This window comes from Mixophyes fleayi, chromosome 3, assembly GCF_038048845.1.
Source record: "Mixophyes fleayi isolate aMixFle1 chromosome 3, aMixFle1.hap1, whole genome shotgun sequence".
Lineage (NCBI taxonomy): Eukaryota > Metazoa > Chordata > Amphibia > Anura > Limnodynastidae > Mixophyes > Mixophyes fleayi.
Genome location: NC_134404.1, coordinates 164,142,950 through 164,165,930, shown reverse-complemented (window position 1 = coordinate 164,165,930; position 22,981 = coordinate 164,142,950). Strand labels below are relative to the sequence as shown.

The 22,981-nt window shown below is 41.0% G+C and overlaps 1 protein-coding gene across 2 annotated transcripts in view; it reads left to right on the top strand.

Annotated features, from left to right (window-relative positions):
* Positions 1-15,196, top strand: part of PGM3 (phosphoglucomutase 3) — a 33,935-nt gene extending 18,739 nt beyond the window's left edge. For both annotated transcript variants that reach the window (XM_075202698.1, XM_075202699.1), the window contains 7 exons: positions 3,405-3,562; positions 4,310-4,393; positions 5,793-5,891; positions 11,654-11,770; positions 12,179-12,301; positions 14,025-14,198; positions 14,879-15,196. In XM_075202698.1, the coding sequence (XP_075058799.1) occupies positions 3,405-3,562; positions 4,310-4,393; positions 5,793-5,891; positions 11,654-11,770; positions 12,179-12,301; positions 14,025-14,198; positions 14,879-14,968 (845 nt within the window). In that variant the 3' untranslated portion in view covers positions 14,969-15,196. The remainder of the gene's footprint in view (positions 1-3,404; positions 3,563-4,309; positions 4,394-5,792; positions 5,892-11,653; positions 11,771-12,178; positions 12,302-14,024; positions 14,199-14,878) is intronic.
* The last annotated feature ends 7,785 nt before the right edge of the window (positions 15,197-22,981 follow it).

Genomic DNA, 22,981 nt, shown 5'->3' with positions numbered 1-22,981 from the left:
TGACCAAGGCAGTGGGTAGAGGAGGAGGTCCATTGGGTGAGACCAAGGGAGGAAGAGAGGGTGAGCAGTTTGCTGGAAGCAGGGTAGGTGGGGTTGTCGCTGGGGATATTAAAGTCACCGAGAATGATCGAGGGGAGATCGGAGGAGAGGTAGTGAGGAAGCCAGCTAGCAAAGTTGTCAAGGAAGAGGGAGGTGGGGCCAGGGGGGCGGTAGATGACAGTGACGCGGAGATGGATGGGGTAGAAGAGGCGGATGGAGTGAGCTTCAAAAGAGGAGAAGGAGAGGGAGGGTTCAGGGGGAATGACATGAAAAGTACAGGTGGAGGAGAGGAGGAGGCCAACTCCACCGCCAGGGCGGGCACCAGGCCTGGCGGAGTGGGTGAAGGAGAGGCCACCATAGGAGAGGGCAGCGGGGGAAGTAGTATCAGAATCGGAGAGCCAGGTTTCAGTAACGGCAAGAAGGTTAAAGGAGTTGGATAGAAAGAGGTCGTGGATAGCAGTCAGCTTGTTGCGGACGGATCTGGCATTCCAGAGGGCACAGAAGAAAGGGGGAGAGGAGAGGGGGGAAATGGGGATGAGGTTAGCAAGATGAGCAGCGCGCGGGGGATGGCGGGGAGGAACGGGAGAGGTAGGGCGGGGGGAGAGTATGGGTATGGAGTAAGAGCGGGGAGGCATAGTAGGGAGAGAGAGTAACAGAACAGTGAGATAGTGGGGACAGTGAAAAACAGGTAAGAACAAAGGCAGGAAGACAATGAAAAGGTGGAAGATAATAACGAATTAGGGCGTGGAGGGCATGGAACAACAGTACAGTGAGATAATAAGGACAATGAAGACAGGTAAGAATGATAGCAGAACAGTAAGATAATAAGGACAGCGGATAACAGGTAAGAATAAGCAGGGAGACAATAGCAAGATGGAGGACAATAACCAATTAGGGCGTGGAAGGCAAAGAATAATAGAAGGAGAGGTAATAAGGACAATGGAAATAGGCAAGAATAATAACAGGTAAAACTAGTTGCTGGTAAATATAAAATCAGGAAAAACAAGATAAAGGCATATAAATAGTAGAATAATAACAGGTAAAAAGTAGAAACTTGTAAATGTACAATCAGGAAAAACAAAATAATGGCATATAAAATAATGTTTTATATGCAGTTGATGCAGTTAATCCAGGGATTCAGCAGGAGAAGGGTTAACTGACAAGCCGGGTCGGTACACAGTTGATCAGTTGCTGCAGATAAGCCAGGGATTCAGCAGGAGAAGGGTTAATTGACAAGCCGGGTCGGTACACAGTAGATCAGTTGGTGCAGATAAGCCAGGGATTCAGCAGGAGAAGGGTTAATTGACAAGCCGGGTCGGTACACAGTAGATCAGTTGATGCAGATAAGCCAGGGATTCAGCAGGAGAAGGGTTAATTGACAAGCCGGGTCGGTACACAGTAGATCAGTTGGTGCAGATAAGCCAGGGATTCAGCAGAAGAAGGGTTAACTGTATTAAGTAAATTAAGTTGATTATGCAGCGCACAACACAGCCTGCTGTTCACTGCTTGGGGTGTGGCACCGGAGGTGTTGTGTAGGTGCCTTCAGAATAGGCAGCAATCTTAAAACTCCAGCTCACCCCTTCTCTTCAGGTAACTGGTTTTGGGGTGTTTTTGTTTTTTTTCTTTCTTTTTTTTTCTAAGTGGTTTGTCCCTTAGACTGTTTGGCTGTATAGCAGGCTCACTTTCTGTGCTTTTATTGTGTGCTGCTTGTTTTTTTGTTTTTTTTCAGTGTGTGTGTTTTTGTTTTTTCCCCCATCTGTATGTAACATGGTAGATGGGGGGCGATTCTTGAGGGCTAAGTTTGGGGTGACTTCTATGATGAAGTTTACCTGTGCCGTATGTAACGCTAAGTTGCCTTCAGGTCAGGTGCAAACGATTTTTGCACAGCCTGCCAGTCTAGGAATTGCATGCTGTGTGTGTCCGGGGTTTCTGGTTCCGAAAACTCTGTGGAATCGTCCTGGGCTCGGTCACTGGCCAATGCTGTAGCTGAACTTGCTCAATTGGTGCGTATCAGACAGTGGGCGGTCTTTCTCCAAATTCCCCTGTATCTCTAGTGAGTGGGGTGGATTCTGGTTCGCTAAGCCAGGGTCTGGCTGGGCCTGTGGTTGCGAATTCTGAAGACCTGGGTACGTGGTCTTGCGACTTCGGTACAGGTTTTGATTTCTGTTTCCTCATTGTAGAGGATGTTGCAGTCCGCTGCGCCCTCTTCGTCTCGTAAGCGCAGGTGGGTGGCGGCACCCCTGCAGGGAAATTAATCAGATTCTGACTGTTCTTCCGTGGGGGAGGGTGGAGTGGTTGCTGACTCTGACTTTTTTCTATCTTTTTCCCAGTTGGAGGATTTGTTGGGTGAGTCTTGGTCTTCACTGGATCGTAAGTTCCAGGTGTCCTGTTGGCTGCAGTCTTGTTATTATTTTACCCCCTGAGGTTCTCTCAAAATGGAAGGCGCCTCCATGGGTGGGCACTCCAGTTGCAAGGTTGGCTAAGGTCACTACCATTCCCCTTCCCAAAGCAGTCACTCTTAAGGATGGTACAGACTGTAAGGTTGAGGGCATCCTTAAGTCTGTCTGGAGGAAATATATTTCCTGGTGTGAAAAGAAGGGGTAACTTACAACTACTTTTCGATTGTCCAGGTTGCTTATGAGAACGGTGCTTTGTGACGTTTCTTCTGAGCGTTCCCACCCGTGATGTAGGTTTTGGCATGTCCCTAATGTTCCCAGTGTCCCCCAATCGGATCTCGGAGAAAATAGGATTTTTATACTTCTGTAACGTCAGTTTCTCCTAGTTCATTGTGGAACAGCAGGTGCCTACTTTTAACCCTCTGGTTTCTCTCTTTGTTTGATCAAGGAAATGTTGTTTTTACTCGTTGTTTTTTTCTCTTTATTGTCTCCTTTTCTGTGGGGCTTGGTTAACTATAAACTGAAACCTAAACAGGATGGAGGGTATAGAGGAGGAGGAGCTAGGGTTAACTAACAACTTTCCTAAAGTGTCACATGCCTTTCTCACTACACTATACCCCAATGTCCCTCGGTGGACTAGGAGAAATGTTTTTTATGTACATATAAATATCCTATTTTCTCTTCACTGAATTAGTAAAATGAAGATTTAACTTTTTATAGCTGATTTTAGGTGAGACTTGAATACATGTTTTCTGTCACCTTACCTTGTGGATGGATATACTACTTGTAATCTGATTGTTATACATGAGTGCAATGCATTTTTCCATATCCTGTATGGCATATTATAGTTTGTTACTCCTTTTCTAGCATATTGATACTAACATGTACGAAAATGAAAACTTTCATAAAGATGTCTTGTGTTGCCTCTGATCTATGGTGTGGATTATACATTTTGTCTTGTGTCTCTAGGTCTAGATATGAAGCCTGCTGAGCGGAGCTGTTCCTTTGATGGGGATGCTGATCGTATAGTATACTACTATAATGACAGTACTAATTGCTTTCACCTTCTTGATGGAGATAAAATTGCTACATTAATAAGCACTTTTATCAAAGAACTTTTGTTGAAGGTAGTGACAAATGTGACCATTGTATGTACTTTTAATTTGAGGATTTATGTGATTTCCAAATTAGGGGTCCTATATTTTTACTTTTGGGTGGCGTTGTAAAACATTATTAATCTTTATGCATCATGGGTCTGAAACTGGAGCTGTCCTGGAAATACCTGGACACATGAGAGGTATAGACTGTATATATGTTTTACAGTACTATTCAATAAGAGCCATTTCTAACAAAGTGATTACAATAGAACACCATAAATTAAAAGCTTACAGATGCTCTGCACCCTGAAAACGTACATTCTCCGCACCTCCTTTTAGATTATTTAAAAAAAACACTTCTGTTTATTTTATATACACTTTGTACTGAACCTTTATGCTTTTCCACGTTCAAAAATGATTCTTACAGATTGATTTGTAGAGCTCTATATAAACTTCTGAAGAGGTATATGCTCGTACAGCATTGTGGAGATCTTTGTAAATGAAATATGACAAAATTCTAAATATTAAAGTGTATTCTAGAGGAAATAGACAGCCTGTGTGGTGATGGCATTAGTGAGAGGCTTAATAAGGAATTTCTGATAGGTAGAAGTGGAGACGCCTGTATGCTGGTATGTGGAGGAAATCATAAAAGAGGGAAAGCGTTGGGATTCATTAGTACCTCCATATAGAATGTATATAGTATTGATTTAAAGTGGGTTTATGCTTTATTTCAGATTATATAATATTACAATTTTGTTTAACTTTTTTTTTTTTTAGGTGGATTTAACTTTAAAAATGGGAGTTGTGCAGACAGCCTATGCAAATGGAAGCTCTACTCGTTACTTGGAGGAAGTTATGAAGGTAGCTAGAATTTTTTGCTTATTCAATGATCTCGGACTAGTTAATTCACAAGAAAACTGTTTCAAATTCATTTAAAATATTATGTCATGCTGTCAGTGTAACGCAGCAGATAATGCTAAAGACTGCTTAGTCTGAGTATACTCCAGTAATACCATATAATCCATAGAAGGAGAGTAGAGGTTTATTTGAGAGTAGAAATTTAATTCAAGTTAAATGCACAATTCTGTTTAGAACTCACACTTTTGTACAGCTAATTAACTACAATATATGAACATTTTAATTCTATTAGAAAGGCATGAGCTAGCTTGGTACTTTTGTTTTGTTTAGATAAGGGATTTTTCTATAATTTAGAGTACCATGCATAATATATATTACATTAGATCTACATCTGTCGTTCCCCACACTGCCCCTATTAAATTGTTTCACATTTCTTCTTACAGTGACTATAGTGTAGGCAGTTAGTGAGCATGAATTTTGTATGACATTCTCTCTGAACAGTGACCATCATTTACTTTTCTTTTCCCCTTCTGGCTGTCAAAAGATTCTGGATATTGGTTTTCCGAATAGGAGACCCCATATCTGTGTACCCTTTACTTTTTATTTACATTTTTCATGTTTCTGCCTTATGCATATACCAGTATTAACTTGTGTTCCATCTCCATATAGTACCCCATTTGTCTGTAAACCACCAGGTTTGTTTGTCTTCCCATAAGACCTCCACCACTTTTTCCTACTGTATAGTACTTTCCTAGTATGTCTGGCTATTCACAGCGGTGTGAAAATCTTCAGTATTTCTGCCAAGACGTGTGCAATTCCATTGACCATTCCTTTAAACGGTGATGGACAACCTGATCTACTCAATGGGACACATGGGTAACCCTCCAACCTTGTAAAAGGATCAAACATTACAATTAATTCATTAATGAAAATACAGCCCCAAACCAACCTTCGCACCCGCCATCATCCAAAAATGCCCCTCAATTGATTAAAAGTTCACCCACATGCACTCAAACCACCATAAGATCTCAGATCCCACAAGTACGCCAAAACTTCTCCACTTGCCATTTAGACTACCCAGTGTCCCCCCCCACGTGCCCCACGTATTAGTTAATTTACTTCCTATAAATACTTACCTTCACAGCTGGAACCTACTGAGAAAGGAGGAAGCAAACATGTTGTAATATACACTGCACTCCCTCCTCCTCTTAATTGTGTTCTTATCTGTTGCTAAAAACTTGTACTATTCAGGACCAAGATGTTTCCAGTTTCAATGGCTGCTGTTGATTTTGCATACAGTGGCATATTTTGAGTAATATTGTTGTGTATATAATTCTTTTATGATGTCATTACAATATCTGTACATTAGACATCTCATAATAACCATGTATCCTCTTCATAGGTTCCTGTTTACTGTGCAAAAACAGGTGTAAAACATTTGCACCATAAAGCACAAGAGTTTGATATTGGGGTTTATTTTGAGGCAAACGGTCATGGAACAGTAAGTATAAATTACAGTTCTTGTAGTACAATATACCATGTTTACGTTTTTCACACTTTTATGTATATTATCACAAAGTAACATAAAAGTGAGTGTCCGAACCATCTTATTCACTTTTATTATTAAATTGTTCATGCAATTCCTTTTGTTGAGCTGCTCTCAAGTGGATCTTGATTATTCTGAAATCTTTTACAGTTACTGGTGAGAGAGAATGGTCTGAAAGAGGAATGGTAAACAATTAGATGCTGACTGCAGGAAAATAACAAGTAGCAAAGACATAGAATGCTTCCTGTTTTTTGGAGACCCGAAAGGAATTTTTGTTTACTAGCATTTCTCAAAGGAGCAACTAAATTTAGTGACGATAGAAACCATTGATCAAATTTGCTCTAAAATCATAGCGGCCAATTATTTAGCTTTTATCAGTCTAGTGCAACTTAAAAAATGAAAGCAGATGTATTGTTTTAGTGCATATTTGCACCCTTGGGGAATGTCAGTAAATAAGCTTCACAGTATAGTGTGGCCTGTGTAGGCATGTAAACATATGCGTGGAGCACTAGCTCTACTTGCCAAATCCTATTATCCTAAGTTGCCATTGCATTTACAGTCAGCATACATATATTTGGGAGGCACCACTGGGCTTGTCCCAGCCCCTCCCCAATATGCTAATGTACTCATCTTGCCTGAACTTGTACTTGCTGCCTTCCCAGCTACATAGAGACACTCAGTTTACTAGCCGAGGCAACCTTGTGCTTAGTGTGAGACTATGGTGTGCGACCTACCCACCACCTTACCCAAAGACCACCTCTTCCCGCCTGAACACACCTACAAGGTCTCCAGGTATCAAGACATGCTTGTTAACTGTACCTGGAACAGCAAACCAGTCCATGTTGCCGCAGGGAAATTGCAGGGGCAGGTGCTTTTCAGGTAATGGCTCAATTCCTCTATTCGCATCCCAATTTAATGTGGAAAGGGCACATCGCCTTCCTGATCATCCTTCCCTTCTGGGAGAAGGCTGTACTACACACTACACACCTTCATTTAAAAAATATTCCACTTCAATAATTGAAATACCAACCTTGGACTATCCAGGATACAGGGACCACTGCAATATGGAAAACAAAGACTTCTCAGTGGCGGTCAAGGTGTCGCAAGCTCAGTTCCTGCAAGTCAAGAGACGTCTTAGTGACCTGCAGCATCCCTGTGCCATGCGGTATCCAGTAAGGTTGTGAGTGATAGCTGGGAACAGGTCACGAGATATTGTGAACTAGTTGTGCTGTGGATCTCCAGCAAGAAAGCAAACTTTACTCTAGGACCTCTTCACAGATGTGTACGCTGATGTGTCTGCACAGGTCACCCCTATACTAAGTCTATGAGACTAATGTTGTATGTGAGTATGTGGCTAGATATTATCGTGCAATCCTCTTTCTTTACACACTTCTCTTTTTGTATGCCACAATATATAGCAAGGTTTGTGCTAATGCTAGTGGTGATTCCACTTTTTCTACTTTTATTTTTATATTTCTCCACAAGTAGAAGTTCTTTATTACCTACAGGTGAGTGCTGTTTTTTAGCACTGAGTTTTAAGCTACAGTACATTGTTTAGGGGAAGCTAAAATGTTCCAGGAGGGTATTGATTAGCTTATTCGGTAGAAATAATGAGGCTAACTATATGCACTTGCTCAATTCCTTTACCTAATTTACTGTACATCCTGTGTCTATGTTTAAGGTTTAACAGGGGCAGGGCTTGGAATGGTACAGTTAAGTTCCTTGAGAAGGGTTTGTTTTAGTTTGTTTAGTTGGCATAGAGAAGGCTACCTGAGTACACTTATTTATATAGTCTCATCACTAATCTCTTATCGATTTATTGTTCCCACATGTTAACCAAGTGCGGAACTGACAGAAGGGACCGCTGCATACTCATGTCTAAAGTTGTAGGCTTAAACAATAAAGTTAAAATAGGCTTGGCAGCTCAGGAAATACAACCCACGCTTGGAATTATTGGTAAAAATAATTGTGGAATTTTAAAGAAAGTTGGCAAGTTTATGGCTTTCACCCAAGACGCCAACAATATGGATTTGCGGTTGAACTTATGTTTTTGATGGCGAGTGGACAAGTGGAGTGAGTCCTAGTTTTGACTCCAGGTAATCGTTTTGGCACTTGATTCTCGCTCCTTAGTCCCCTCGAGGACAAATCCAGAGGGATCTCCGACCATTCCTCACTGCTGTTATTAGTTTACCTTTCCCTAATTGGGAAAATTTCTGGAAACACAACTCCATCTGATTCACCAAGTAGGGATGGTCTAAACTTATTTCACAATAGGAAGAATTAAACAAATGCACAGTGTAAGACCCCTTATGGGTCCAATGACCTTGAGTGGCACCCATACAGCGAGAGTGTTAGAACTTATAAAGCACTCTAAGCATAAAGAAATAGATCTGGAAAAGAACTGTTGTGTTTTGGAGAGAGTATATTTGGTCTGCCAGTCAGCTGAAAAAAGTAGACTGATTTCCTAGTGGATAAGTTGTACTGTTCTCCAGGCATATACTCAACATGCCAGATGTAACTGGTTTGGCAGTTTTGTAGTCTTCCTGACCTGAAGGAGGATGGCAAACACTAATATATTAGCAATGCCGGATGATAAATGCCATATTAGCAAGGACATCTTTGCAGTCTTTCAGAAATATTATCAAGAGCTTTATGCATTCTAGATTGACTATTTGATAGCCCAACTACAATCTTGTCTATGCAATCTTTGTTTGCCAAACTTGTCTACAAAAAAGCCATCAGCCTTGATGGCATAGCAATTGAATTATAAAAGCACAGGTCCTTCTTTTATTCCAGGCTGCTTGAGGTTTACAAGTAGGCATCTTTGTTTGTACTAACCACAACACCCTTGAGCTTGCTTGATAAAATGAGGGGTCATTGGTGGGAAACCTGGGTGTTGGGGTTGGACTGGCATGTTTTACATGACTACATGGCTAGATAGACAGGAAGCAAGCATAGCCCCTTATAGTTCCTTATTGCGGACATATCGGGGGACGTGTCATTACTCGGACAGGCCAACAAAAATATTGGGAGTTGGAGTGCAAATTTTCCAGGATAAAAGGGTACCCCGGTGGGTTTTCCTGAGGTGGTCAACCTTGGAAGAGATTACAGTCCTTCGGTAGATACGACAATGAATATATGAAGTCATTTAAGCAATTTAGACATTAATTTGGAGTTCTCCCATCCATGTTCTTCCTGTACCTGCAGCTTAAACATGCTGTGGTGGCTTACTTTAATACAGGGGGTTCCTTTTATTACCGCGGACCCAGTAAAAAAGTTCCTACAGAATGTTGGATTACAAAAATGAATATCCTCCTCATATGTCTTCTTGCTGGGTATATCCAATTTGATGGTCTTTATATGCTGGACAACTTTACGGATAAAGAATGGGCCTCTTTTATCGGGTTTATTGCATAAGATAGCAACAAGTGCAACCATATATTTTTCATAGGACATACCTTACTCCCATCCACATAGCAACATTTGGTAAAGGCAGTAGCTGGAAATGCCCCAAATGCAGACAGAATCTGGATCTTTTTTTCTAAATTAAGTTTAATTTGATGTTATATATAATAAATGAGGGGTAGGATACAAAAGATAGGGCTGGGGACATGGGAGGAAGGGAAGGGCATCATGTTCAGTACAATTGAGGACATTACCATGCATAAATTACAAAACAGTAGACTGTCTTTGCAAACATAAGATTGTAAACTGGTATACATGGTGTGGAATGGAGTGAGGGAGAGGACAAGAGGAGGATAATGGTGGGGAAGGACAGCGAAGGCAGGGAATGTTAGTATGGGGAAGATAAGGAGGGAGGAAGAAAGGGAAGATATTCAATAGAGGAGATCGAGGTCTCTAGACATCTACACAGCCATCATGGTATGGGAGCCAGCAGTCAGAGAGAGAAATACACTCTAGAACTGCCAGGTTGATAGAAATTGGTTTGGTTGTTCGGATTCAGGGTCTTTTTGGCATTTAATATGGGAATATCAGCAGGTACAGAAATTGAAAATAGATGTAATGAAATATGTGCAATAAATATACAGGTGCCTTTTTCTCCTTATTCAATGCTAGAATCTGTAGTTTGGTTTAGCATCCAATAATGATGTAACACATAACAAATGTAATAATTGCAATTACTAATAATTGCAATGATTACAACTAGTAATAAGGTTTTGGATGGCCTCACATGGCCCTAAGCTTGATGCACAGTTGGTCATAGTGAATGACACTATTACCACATGAGAGATATGTATACACTAGTATAACTTGCCCCGTCAATTTTGAACAAATATTGGCAAGATGGCCAAACCACCATATTCTATGAGGGCCTAGAAAACACTGGCACCTGGATGAATCACTCGCTATTTTACAGTATATCACCCTAAATTGCATATATTACAAGCAAATGCATGTAAGCTATTATACAGATGGTACTGTGTTTCCTGCATAGTATTTTCTCCAGTGTCTTGGATTGATGCTGGAGTGGCTTTCCGTCTCCTTTTCTTGTGTATGGTGGACCTACCCTAAGCTACAAATTTTTGGGTATGGTGTTAAGCAACTGATGATATTCACAATAGTTCTGGTGGATGTATATCTATCCCCTAAACTTTTTCTGTTTCCACAGTCAATATTGATAGCAACTCAACACTAGAATAAATTGATACACCAACATATAGCGGTTCCTGCAACCATAATGTTTGTATTTTCTTGTCATGTTATTCATGGCTCTGTTGACCTTGATAGGATAATAAAAAAAAATATACAATTAATTATTACATTATTAAAATTCTGAATTAAAAAGACTTGATTAAAAAAAAAAAAAAAACATCACAGTACCTCTTTTGGACCCATGTTCCCTTACATTCTATTTTCCTTTCTTCCTTTTTTAAAAAAAAAATAAATTTATTTTTTTATTTTGAGTCAGGTATATAGCTTTTTTTTTTTTTTTTTTAAAAAAAAACCCTGTCTATTGCTTCAGTAAGTGTGTTCTTGGTTCCTAATTTCAGTGTAATATTATCCACTCTGTGTATTTATATACTGGCCACCCACCCGCTTGTTACCTTAGCAGGCTAGCGGCAGCATCCTCTGCTCCTGTCAGTGACATAGCCCAGCTCTATACTCCCAGCCCATCATCGTTGTGAAGGAGCAGAAGCAGGCGGGTTCACAGGGTACAAGCTGCTTGCGGTTGCTTTTGCAAGTACTCATTATGGGGCCGTTGCTGGGACATTGAAACCACTGAGTCACTTGCTCAGTGTTTTAGGCACCTGGAGCTTTGTTTATCATTTGACAGTGCAAAAATGGCATGGGAGTTCTTTGATGAGCCCCATTGCATCTCATCACTGGTAGACCAGCTTGCTTGTGTTAAAATGAGCCTCGTGTTTATGTTTTCTTTAGTGTCTGTTAGGTATTCTGTCATTCAACACCTACAATTGTTTCTAGTGTTACAATACCCATTCGCTTTTTTCAGATTGCAATTTCTTCAACTCTTTTGAGTTTCAAAGCTTTGGATATGTTACAAATGCCTTTAGTTATGTACCTTTATAAGTACATTAAGTTAGAAGTCAGAAACTGCTGTTGTCTCTGCCAAAACATGCATAAAAACTGTAGTTCACATTATATCGTACACTAGATTAGACATCAGTACAATGGGCTTCAGTACTGCAGCAGGAAGGCTGTAAGTAGATATTTAATATATTGTCTAAATCTTACAGGTGCTGTTTAGTAAAACGGCTGAAGAACAGATAAAACAGCTGACTACAGCAGGAGTCACAGAAGAAACCAGAAAAGCTGCTGAAATGCTAGAAAATTTCATTAATCTAATTAACCAGGTAAGATGAGTTTTACTGACAAATTAAAACCATCTGTGTTTGTTGCTACCATTTAAATGCCCAACAGTAAATGAGATTACAAACCAAAGCTGAAAATGAACATGGTTACTGAAAATGTTTCTATGGTAAACCATAATGTCTTCTTAAATAGGTGTTTTTTTTATGTTAAATACAACTTTTTACACATTGGCTATGTAAATAGATACATAGAAAGTTATCGATGAAAACTGGTGCACAGTTCGCTGCAGAAAGCTGCTGTGCCCCATAGCAACCAGTCTGTCCTTTTACTTTCAGAAGTGTGCCAGAAAAATCCATTTGCTATTGCTTACAGCAAATTCCTCATACAGAGTCATATTCATAAATAATCTCACTACGTTTTCATGAGACATTGTTATATTGTCTTTCCAGACTGTGGGAGATGCCATTTCTGATATGTTGGTCATTGAAGCAATCCTGTCCCTCAAGGGTCTCACTGTGCAGAAGTGGGATGAGATTTACACTGACCTTCCAAATCGCCAGCTGAAAGTAACGGTAAGTAGATCAAGTCACTCTGCTGTACAAACTGGTAAGCCTTGAGTTTTGGAATGTGCGAATAACATAAGTTGACGGTTGGTCAAATAATTATTAGACCAAAAGACCAATAGTGAGTGAGATGACTGGGCTTGTGACCAATCTATTCTGGTCCTATTTAATGAGCATAGTAAATATTGCAGTATAGTATACATTGTGTTCTTCTCATATAGGATACAGTGCAAATGGTGACACACTGTTTCACAATTATTAATTTTATCGCATGCAGGAGTAGCAGATTTAGTAAATGTACTGACAAGAATATATGCCATGCCTATATTATTGATGGCATAGTGCTGCTCAGATAACTTGGCACACACTGGTGCTGAGGCACAATTAGCTGCAATTGCGCCCCAAATTGCAGGCGCAAATTTTGTTCACGGAAAAAGCCGCAGTTGTGGGCATATGCACATCGGCAAACTGTTGTCAGATACATGCAGGTCTGCTCCAATATGCACCCAGTTACACAGGCTTATGTTACCTTCATGTACGCACATGTTTAGACCCATTTGTTTTGTTTGCAAAATAAGTAATTTTTATTAGGCATCAATAGAACTTCAAAAACCTCTCTAGTAAAGGAGAATTTACTCACCATCTCAGGTACATGAATAAAAAAAATATTTCCTTAAACATGCAAACAATAACATGATATATGCACATGCAATGTAGCAAGCACTTGTCAGCGGAGCATTTGCAAAAAGCCTATCACAAGCAGTTTACTATTGCTGGCAACAGTCATCATCATCCGCTATGTACAGCTGCCCTTGAACACCTGCAAATAATTCAGCTATCTGCATAGGAACCTATTTCTGGGTGTTGTGCAGAACGATTTCATGCAAGAAATGCTATGCAAACTGGTTTAGTAATCACTATACACCAGCCTCCCTATGTCTTACTGTGCTATAAGAGCCCTTGTGACAGGACAGGAGGAGAAATTTAAATGTGTGAATGAGAAAATGTTGGATGGAAAATCTAGCGACTTCCCATTACAAAGTTTTTATTATAACTTAAAATAAAGCTGAAATGTAATTTGTTTGGATGGTAGAAATACAGGCGCAGCAATTCCTGAGCTTTGGTGCATGGCGCGTGATGTGCGCCTCGTTGTGCCTGTAGATCAGCAATAGCTACAAAGTGGTGGACTAAACTCTGCTCCAGCTATACACAGTTGAAACCTTGAATGTTACATTTTAGTGCTAAGCATGGGGCTATACTGGCCAAAAATATTCGATGGTGTGACGGGGGGCATGTTGTATTCAAATGTAAAAGCCAATCAAACAAAGATTATTTTATTTATTTTTTCCCTCCAAACTTAATCTATACATATTTAAAAAAATTAAAATAAATCACCACAACCACCATAGTCATCAGCAGATTACAAACAACATACACTGGTAAAGGTTCTAATTTATAATAAGGCTATGAACTTTTTTGTTTTTCCATGAGTAGTCACTAGCAAGAAGACTTGTCTCTATGCTCTTTGTCTGTTATATGATAACCCTACTGCAGTTCATTTCACCACTCTTTTGGGTGGAATTATATATGTGTTTTGTAAAACATGAGTGTGATAGAGGCTAGGTTCATTCCCCACTACTGAAATGTAGTTGCATGGTTATAATTTAGAGCTTGCCAACAAGCAAGTACTTCTCTGCCTAATATGATCTGTATCTTCCTGCAATTCTCTTAGGTTGCAGATAGAAAAGTAATTGAAACAACTGATGCCGAGAGGCGCACTGTAAAACCACCAGGCCTGCAAGAGAAAATTGTCGATCTTGTCAAGACATACAATATGTCCAGAGCGTTTGTTCGTCCTTCAGGAACAGAGGATGTAGTTCGGGTCTATGCTGAGGCGGACACCCAGGTGATATACTGCACCATACAAAACTGTCAGTGTATCTGCAAATGCAGTAATTCTAAGTCAGTACAACAGAGTCACATATACAAGGTCAAGTTAATGTTGTTCTACATTAATAACAGGACAAGTGACTATATATATATATATATATATATATATATATATATATATATATATATATATATATATATTATACACTATATTGTGAAAATGTATTAGTATATTGTATGAGTGTACTCTTTGCCAGAGATATTGTGAGGTTGTTTCACCACAGTCCCAGGTGTTGTCATATTTAAAATGTATTTGTTCTTATTTTCAGCAATTGTTTCATAGATGTACATAAGACTATTGTGTGATTTCAACATCAATACAGATAGAGCACTTTTATTTGAGGCAAATGGCACATGTGGGCATTGAGAATATGCAATGCACTAGCTTCACCAGTTCAGTATATTGTGAACGTGAGTGACTCATGTGACAAGCATCACATGGTTTGTCTCAAACAAGCTCCTTCATATACCTATAGTAGGAAAGGTCTGTTTATCTTGCTACTGTGTGTTTGCAATGTAATCCCAAAAATGAAGTCGGTCAGGCCCTTGAAATTTGTGTAACTTATGTTATGAGTGTAATGAGAAGCATGGCAATATTTACAACTAGAGTTAATGTTTTTCATTTTAAATTGACAGGAAAATGCGGACGCCTTGGCACATGAGGTGTGTTTAGCAGTCTTTCATCTTGCGGGAGGTGTTGGAGATCAACCAAAGCCACTAAGATGAAAAGTGCCAGTGATTACTATAAATGTTTGTATGACAGTTCTTCTTATTCTGCACAATTTATCACTAGAATATTAACTGGGAGCTTTCTACTAAAAATGTAAAAGCTTTAAAATTAGGGTGAGAGTCTGTACAAGATGTTGTTCATAGTATATTTTCCTTATTCAGTGTCTTTTATAGGTTATAAAATGATCAAATCATGTTATGTGTAATACACTACTTTGTAACAGAGTTTGGTTCTTTTGGTGTGGTGTGTTTTTTTTTTTTTTTTTTTTGTTTGTTTTTTTATGTTTCTCTGTCGCCCTATTTGGGGACACTACAAGACATCCTCTGTTTATTGTAAGTGCCCTTTGGAATCTTCCTTCGAGCGTTTGTATTACACACTAATGTTCATATGGGGTTGCAGAAGGGATATTTCCTGTCAGCTATAAATTTTTCCAAATTGACTTATGAGGGACACCACTCCAGTAGTGCAATGCCTGCTGGCCGCTTTCACCCTGGGCCCCTAATTGGGGAAATCCTTTTTTGGGTTTTCCTCTTCCCAGCCACCTGCCAGCTCCTGACTACCAGCTAGGAGTAATGCGTGCTATATTTAGCAATGGGATGGCTCCCACGGAGCTCTGGCGGAAGTCTGTGGGTATCCTAAAAATGAGCATTAACAGAGGAGTCTGTTACATGCAGGGATGCCCGCCTGAACAAATGTCCTTTGCGGAGAGTACACCTCCAGTGGCAGGACTCCGCAGACCCAGCCTCACACATTCTCTGTGCAACAGAGTACATTTATATAATACAGAGTGATAACACATTAGCACATTTAGTAACACCTGCTGTCCCTCCAGTGTAATCACACAAAATGTTCTTCCTTTACTTTCTGGTGTGTATTTGTATTTTGCTGAGACATGTCTGTAAACAGGGCTTCCAAGACTACAGAGTCCACTGGAAAGTTTGTACAACACTATACTTGTACCACATGTAATGCATAATTAACTTGTGGCCTTGCATCTGGTACTGATCTCACAGAGGCTGTAATGGTCTTTACCACCTGTCATACAGCTGCTAATAGCTGCTAGTAGCTGCTAATTTATTTTTGGGGCCCAATTGTACAGTCATGGCCAAAAGTTTTGAGAATGACACAAGTATTGGTTGTCACAAAGCTTGCTGCTTCAGTGTTTTTAGACCTATTTGTCAGATGTTGCTATGGTATACTGAAGTAAAATGACAAGCATTTCATAAGTGTCAAAGGCTTTTTTTGACAATTACATTAAGTTTATGCAAAGACTCAATATTTGCAGTGTTGACCCTTCTTTTTGAAGACCTCTGCAATTCGCCCTGGCATGCTGTCAATCAACTTCTGGGCCACATACTGTGACTGATGGCCGCCCATTCTTGCCTAATCAGTGCTTGGAGTTTGTCAGAATTTGTGGGTTTTTGTTTGTCCACCTTCCTCTTGAGGATTGACCACAGTTTCTCAATGGGATTAAGGTCTGGAGCGTTTCCTGGCCATGGACCCAAAATTTTGATGTTTTGATCCCAGAGCCACTTTTGCTTTATGGCCACTTTTGCTTTATGGATGGTGCTCCATCATGCTTGAAAAGGCATTGTCACCAAACTGTTCTTGGATGGTTGGGAGAAGTTGCTCTTGGAGGATGTTTTAGTACCATTCTTTATTCATGGCTGTGTTCTTAGGCATAATTGTGAGTAAGCCCATTCCCTTGGCTGAGAAGCAACCACACACATGAATGGTCTCAGGATGCTTTACTGTTGGCATGACACAGAATTAATGGTAGCACTCGCCTTTCCTTCTCCGGACAAGTGTTTTTCCAGATGCCCCAAACAATCTGAATGGGGATTCATCAGAGAAAATGACTTTACCCCAGTCCTCAGCAGTCCAATCCCAGTACCTTTTTGCAGAATATTAGTTTGTCCCTGATGTTTTTCCTGGAGAGAAGAGGCTTCTTTGCTGGCCTTCTTGACACCAGACCACCCTCCAAAATTCTTCGCCTCACTGTACGTGCAGATGCACTCACACCTGCCTGGTGCCATTCCTGAGCAAGCTCTGCACTGGTGGTGCCCCGATCCCGCAGCTGAATCAACTTTAGGAGATGGTCCTGGCGTTCTTGGGCGCCATGAAGCCTTCTTCACAACTATTGAACCTCTCTTCTTGAAGTTCTTGATGATCTGGTAAATGGTTGATTTAGGTGCAATCTTACTAGCAGCAATATCCTTACCTGTGAAGCCCTTTTTGTGCAAAGCAATGATGACTGCACGTGTTTCCTTGCAGATAACCATTGTTAACAGAGGAAGAACAATGATTTCAAGCACCATCCTCCTTTTTAAAGCTTCCAGTCTGTTATTCCAACTCAGCATGACAGAGTGATCTCCAGCCTAGTCATCACATGTCAACACTCTCACCTGTGTTAACGAGAGAATCGCTGACCTGATGTCAGCTGGTCCTTTTGTGTCAGGGCTGAAATGCAGTGGAAATGTTTTCGGGATAAAGTTCATTGTCATGGCATAGAGGGTCTTTGAAATGAATTGCAAATCATCTGATCACTCTTCATGACATTCTGGAGTATATGCAAATTGCCATCATAAAAACTGTGGCAGCAGACTTTGTGAAAAATAATATTTGTGTCATTCTCAAAACTTTTGGCCATGACTGTACTGTACTTTATATTGGATTTACCCACAGTGTGACCCACCAGTAAATACATATCATTGTATATCTTTGCTCTGCGTCTGTTTATATATTTTCATTATAGGTCTGAAAAAAAAAAAAAAAGACTGACAGAGTCCAGTGGAAGGTCCGTGCAACGTGTTAATGGTACCAAAATGTAGTTATGTAGGATTGCTGGAACTTACAATGCACGTAGCTCTTAGTTGTCTTATAGCTTGTTTTATATTTAAACATAGCAGTTATGACTCCTTATCATATATGGTTATTTTATACTGTGGGAAGCTGGAATCTGGTTTAGATTATTCCTTTCTCTTTACAAGACTGATGGGTCACTGGAAAGTTGACGCAACACTATGTGGTTGGACAGATGGACAAGCGCCACTGCTGCAGATGTCCTTCTCGGAGGAAATGTCTTGGGCAGCCATAGCGACAGAGCGGGGAGTAAGGTGGGCTTCCTCAGCGAAGATACCATCTTATCAGTTCTCTAGTGTTATGCTCCCTCCGTTGGTATTATTTGCTAGCCACATAGGTTGTACAGCTATACTTGCTGCTTTACACTGTCCTACCTTGCTTAGGCTTGAATAGTGTGTGTGTGTGACTCTGTCCCTGTGATGACCAGACTCTCTGTATTGCCATACAACCACAGGATTATACTTAAATATGGGACCTTTTCATACATTAATATTTTTTCTTTGGTGTGATCAGGTGTGTTTTGGTTTTTTTCACACTAAGTGCAGGATTCCTACACAATCTCAAACCATGGAGGTAGGTGTACTTTTTTTCCTAACATTCAACACACATACCTGCTTCACAGCAAGTGCAAACCACTAGTGGGACTTCCCAGACAGAGGTGAGTCAGCTAGGGGTCTGGCTAGGGATGCTTCCTCATGAAAAGTCTCCCTAGCTTCCCCCAGGGAAACCAGGCCAACACGGTATTCCTGAACGAATGCATCCCTTTGTTTCTACCTTTTTCAAGTTAGATGGGGAGTTACATGTTTGAGGGGATTGTTACTTGTGTGAGGGATGCCTCCAATGGACATGGTGTGGAAAGCTTGGTCCTGAGTGTTCGGCACTTTTTAGGCTCGGCAGCACCTGCGGTTACCGATTTTTCTACTTTCCTCTTTTTCCATGAAAAAGAAACCAGAGGTTTGTGTCCTTCAGTCTCCTCCACCTCAGCTGTAAGTTCCAAATGGTGAAAATTTTTGTAAATTTTTTTTCTCTCCCTTACCATTGGAAAAATGTATTTGGGACAGTCTTTTCCCAGGGTCGATTTCTTGTTGTCTGTCTCTCTAGAACCACTTTGCACCCAGAGCGACGCTGCTCCCTGGGAGTGAAGTGAAATTTTTCCTTAAATTCACACGTTCAACCTGTTCAAATCTATGAACTAGGTATTCACTGCTCTTCAGGCTGGGCTGGCATAATGGCCTCCATTGTTCACAGGTTTGATCCTAGAGCTGAGTTTTCTGCCGTTTGACACTTTGAGAGGCTTACACTTAAGCTTCTTTGGCTGCTGCATCTGTTCCCTCAGGTTTTCTGCACTCCTTAAAATGGCCAATTGTTCCTTGGTGTTATGTCTTTGGGCAGCGGATGCAGGTTCTAAACCGGTTTTGCACTTTTTACTTCCGTCCCATAGGTCTTTGTCAGTCTTGTGAATGTCATAACAGATCTCTTGCACTCTTAGGACTAGAGATGGGCGGGTCCGGTTCTCCGAGAACCGAACCCACCCGAACTTTGGGTATCCGAGTACCGAGCTGAGCAGCTCGGTACTCTCCCGCCCATTCCGAATCCAAATCGAGGCCGAACGTCATTGTGACGTCGTCGGATCTCGGGACTCGGTTCTCGCGATACTTCAACTTTATAAATACACGCCTCCACAGCAATCCATCGCCATTTGACAGAGGGAGAGAGCAGGGTGTAGTCATAGGCTAATTAGAGCAGGGACAGAGAATACCATATTGTTCTTGCAATTGCTCTAACCAAAATCGCTAGTGCAGAGAGGAGGATAGAGGTTTATTATTTTTTCTTCATATTTGGCACTCCCCAGCGCTTTTGGGGTGTCCCCCATAATTGTGCATTAATATTTCTGGCTGTCAAAAGTCATATCTGTCAGCAGTATCTACTCAATAATTTGTAGCACACCTCAGTGTTTTTGGGGTGTCCCCCATAATTGTGCATTAATATTTCTGGCTGTCAAACTCAAAAGTCATATCTGTCAGCAGTATCTACTCAATAATTTTTAGCACTCCTCAGTGTTTTTAGGGGTGTCCTCCCTAATTGTGCATTAATATTTCTGGCTGTCAAAAGTCATATCTGTCAGCAGTATCTACTCAATAATTTTTAGCACTCCTCAGTGTTTTTGGGGTGTCCTCCCTAATTGTGCATTAATATTTCTGGCTGTCAAAAGTCATATCTGTCAGCAGTATCTACTCAATAATTTGTAGCACTCCTCAGTGTTTTTGGGGTGTCCTCCCTAATTGTGCATTAATATTTCTGGCTGTCAAAAGTCATATCTGTCAGCAGTATCTACTCAATAATTTTTAGCACTCCTCAGTGTTTTTGGGGTGTCCTCCCTAATTGTGCATTAATATTTCTGGCTGTCAAAAGTCATATCTGTCAGCAGTATCTACTCAATAATTTGTAGCACTCCTCAGTGTTTTTGGGGTGTCCTCCCTAATTGTGCATTAATATTTCTGGCTGTCAAAAGTCATATCTGTCAGCAGTATCTACTCAATAATTTGTAGCACTCCTCAGTGTTTTTGGGGTGTCCTCCCTAATTGTGCATTAATATTTCTGGCTGTCAAAAGTCATATCTGTCAGCAGTATCTACTCAATAATTTTTAGCACTCCTCAGTGTTTTTGGGGTGTCCTCCCTAATTGTGCATTAATATTTTTGGCTGTCAAAAGTCATATCTGTCAGCAGTATCTACTCAATAATTTTTAGCACTCCTCAGTGTTTTTGGGGTGTCCTCCCTAATTGTGCATTAATATTTCTGGCTGTCAAAAGTCATATCTGTCAGCAGTATCTACTCAATAATTTTTAGCACTCCTCAGTGGTTTGCGCTCAGAATGGATTCAAAGCAGTCCACATATGATCTAAATGAGCAACCAGGTTCTGTCACCAGTCCTGATGTTAGTGTTCCCAGTACGTCATCTGGCCAAGGCGATGTCAAACAACAGAGTGTTTTCAAATTAGTGCAAAAAACAAAAACCAAAAAAAAATTTACTGTATTGAAGCGAAAAAGAAGTGTAACTGAGCAAAAGTTAAGTGACGATAAAAAAAAAATTGCAAGCATGCCATTCTACACACGCAGTGGCAAAGAGAGAATGAGGCCTTCACCTTTGGCTATTAGTGGCAGATCCCAAAAAGTTACCCAGGCTACAATTGGTGCACAACTACTGTTACGCGTCAAAGCTGAGCTGCAAGATACCAGTGAGGCATTACAGGAGAATATTTGCTCTGATTCACAAATGACAACAATCCCTGTGGAGAGTCCATCCAACAGTGGGATGTCTAATCGTGAGCATTCTGCTGATGTGTGCCTTAATAGCCCGAGTGTAGCCGGTGATACCCAAATTGAGGATGCCACTTTGGAATTAGAAGAGGATGAGGGGGAGATTTGTGTAGGCGACGAGGGCGCTAATGAGGATGTTGATGAGGATGAGGTTGTTTGTGTAAGTCCTGCACCAGTGGCAGCAGTTCTGGCACGTGACAAGAAAAAGGCCATTGTCATGCCTGGGCATAAAACAAAAAAATCCACTTCTTATGTGTGGAATTATTTCTACCCAAATCCAGACAACAATTGTATAGCCATTTGTAGTGTATGTGAAGCCACAGTCAGTCGAGGGAGGGACCTTAACCATCTTGGAACCTCGTCTATGTTACGCCATTTAACGAGAGTTCATGGCAAAGTGTTGGGAAAAGCTGAAAGTTCTTCCCAAAAGAATACAAGCACTCCCTCATCAGCTAAGACCCTCCGCTCACCGACATACCGACGGCTACAAAATACACCCACCACACCATCCTCATCAATATCCTCAGTAGCGCTCGGAGTTAGCCCGGCATCCCACTTAAGGCTGGATGACTCCGGCACTATTATTGATTCCTCTGAAGAAAGCGTTAGTCCTGCTGCTGCTGTTGCTGCTGCTGGGGGTGAATCGTCATCCCAGAGGCAGGTGAATAAAATGAGCAGTCCTACATTTCAGCAATTAACTGTGAAACAATCATTTGCGAGGGGAAGCAAATATGACAGCAGTCACCCAGTCGCCAAGCGAATCACAGACGCCATGGCTGCAATGTTAGTGTTAGATCTGCGTCCAATCTCCACAATAAACGCAGCTGGTTTTTCACAGTTAATAGAGGTTTTGTGTCCGCGTTACAGAATTCCATCGCGACACCATTTCTCCCGTAAAGCTATTCCACAACTATACCAAAAAGTGTGTAAAAATGTAGAGATTGCGCTGAAAAATGCCATTCTGCCCACTGTTCACTTAACCACAGATATGTGGACAAGTGGAAGTGGCCAAACCAAAGACTATATGACTGTGACAGCCCACTGGGTTGGTCATTCACCTTCACCAGCAGGAACAGCAGCAGCATGTACACCACTACGTAACATTTGTCACAGGCAGGCCACTCTTTGTATCACCGGCTTCACTAACAGGCATACGGCTGACAATTTGTTACGCAAACTGAGAGATGTGATTGATGCATGGCTTATACCACTCGGACTCTCCCCAGGGTATGTCATTTCAGATAACGCCAACAATATAGTGCGAGCATTACAGCTGGGTGATTTCCAACATATTCCCTGTTTTGCTCACACCATCAACTTGGTGGTGCAGAGCTTCCTACGAAATAACCGTGAGGTGCAGGAGATGCTTTCGGTGGCCCGTAAAATTTCAGGCCATTTCAGGCATTCAGCCACAGCATGTAGGAGATTACAGCAGCTCCAAGAGCAGTTTAACTTGCCCTGCCACCAACTTAAGCAAGAGGTGGTAACTCGGTGGAATTCCACCCTGTACATGCTTCAGAGGATGGAGGAACAGCGCAAAGCCATCCAAGCATATTGCACAAGTCATGACATTGGGAAAGGAGGGGGGATGTATTTCACTCTTGCACAGTGGGGAATCCTTTCAGTGCTGTGCAAGGTGCTGAAACCATTTGAAGTTGTGACATGTGAGGTCAGTGCAGACTCTGCTAGTTTGAGCCAAGTCATTCCTTTAATTAGACTATTGGAAAAGCAGCTTGAGAAAATGAAGGAGGAGCTGAAAGCAAGCAATTCAGCAAAGTATGTTGGCCTTGTCGATCAAGTACTTAATTCGCTTCACAATGATCCTCG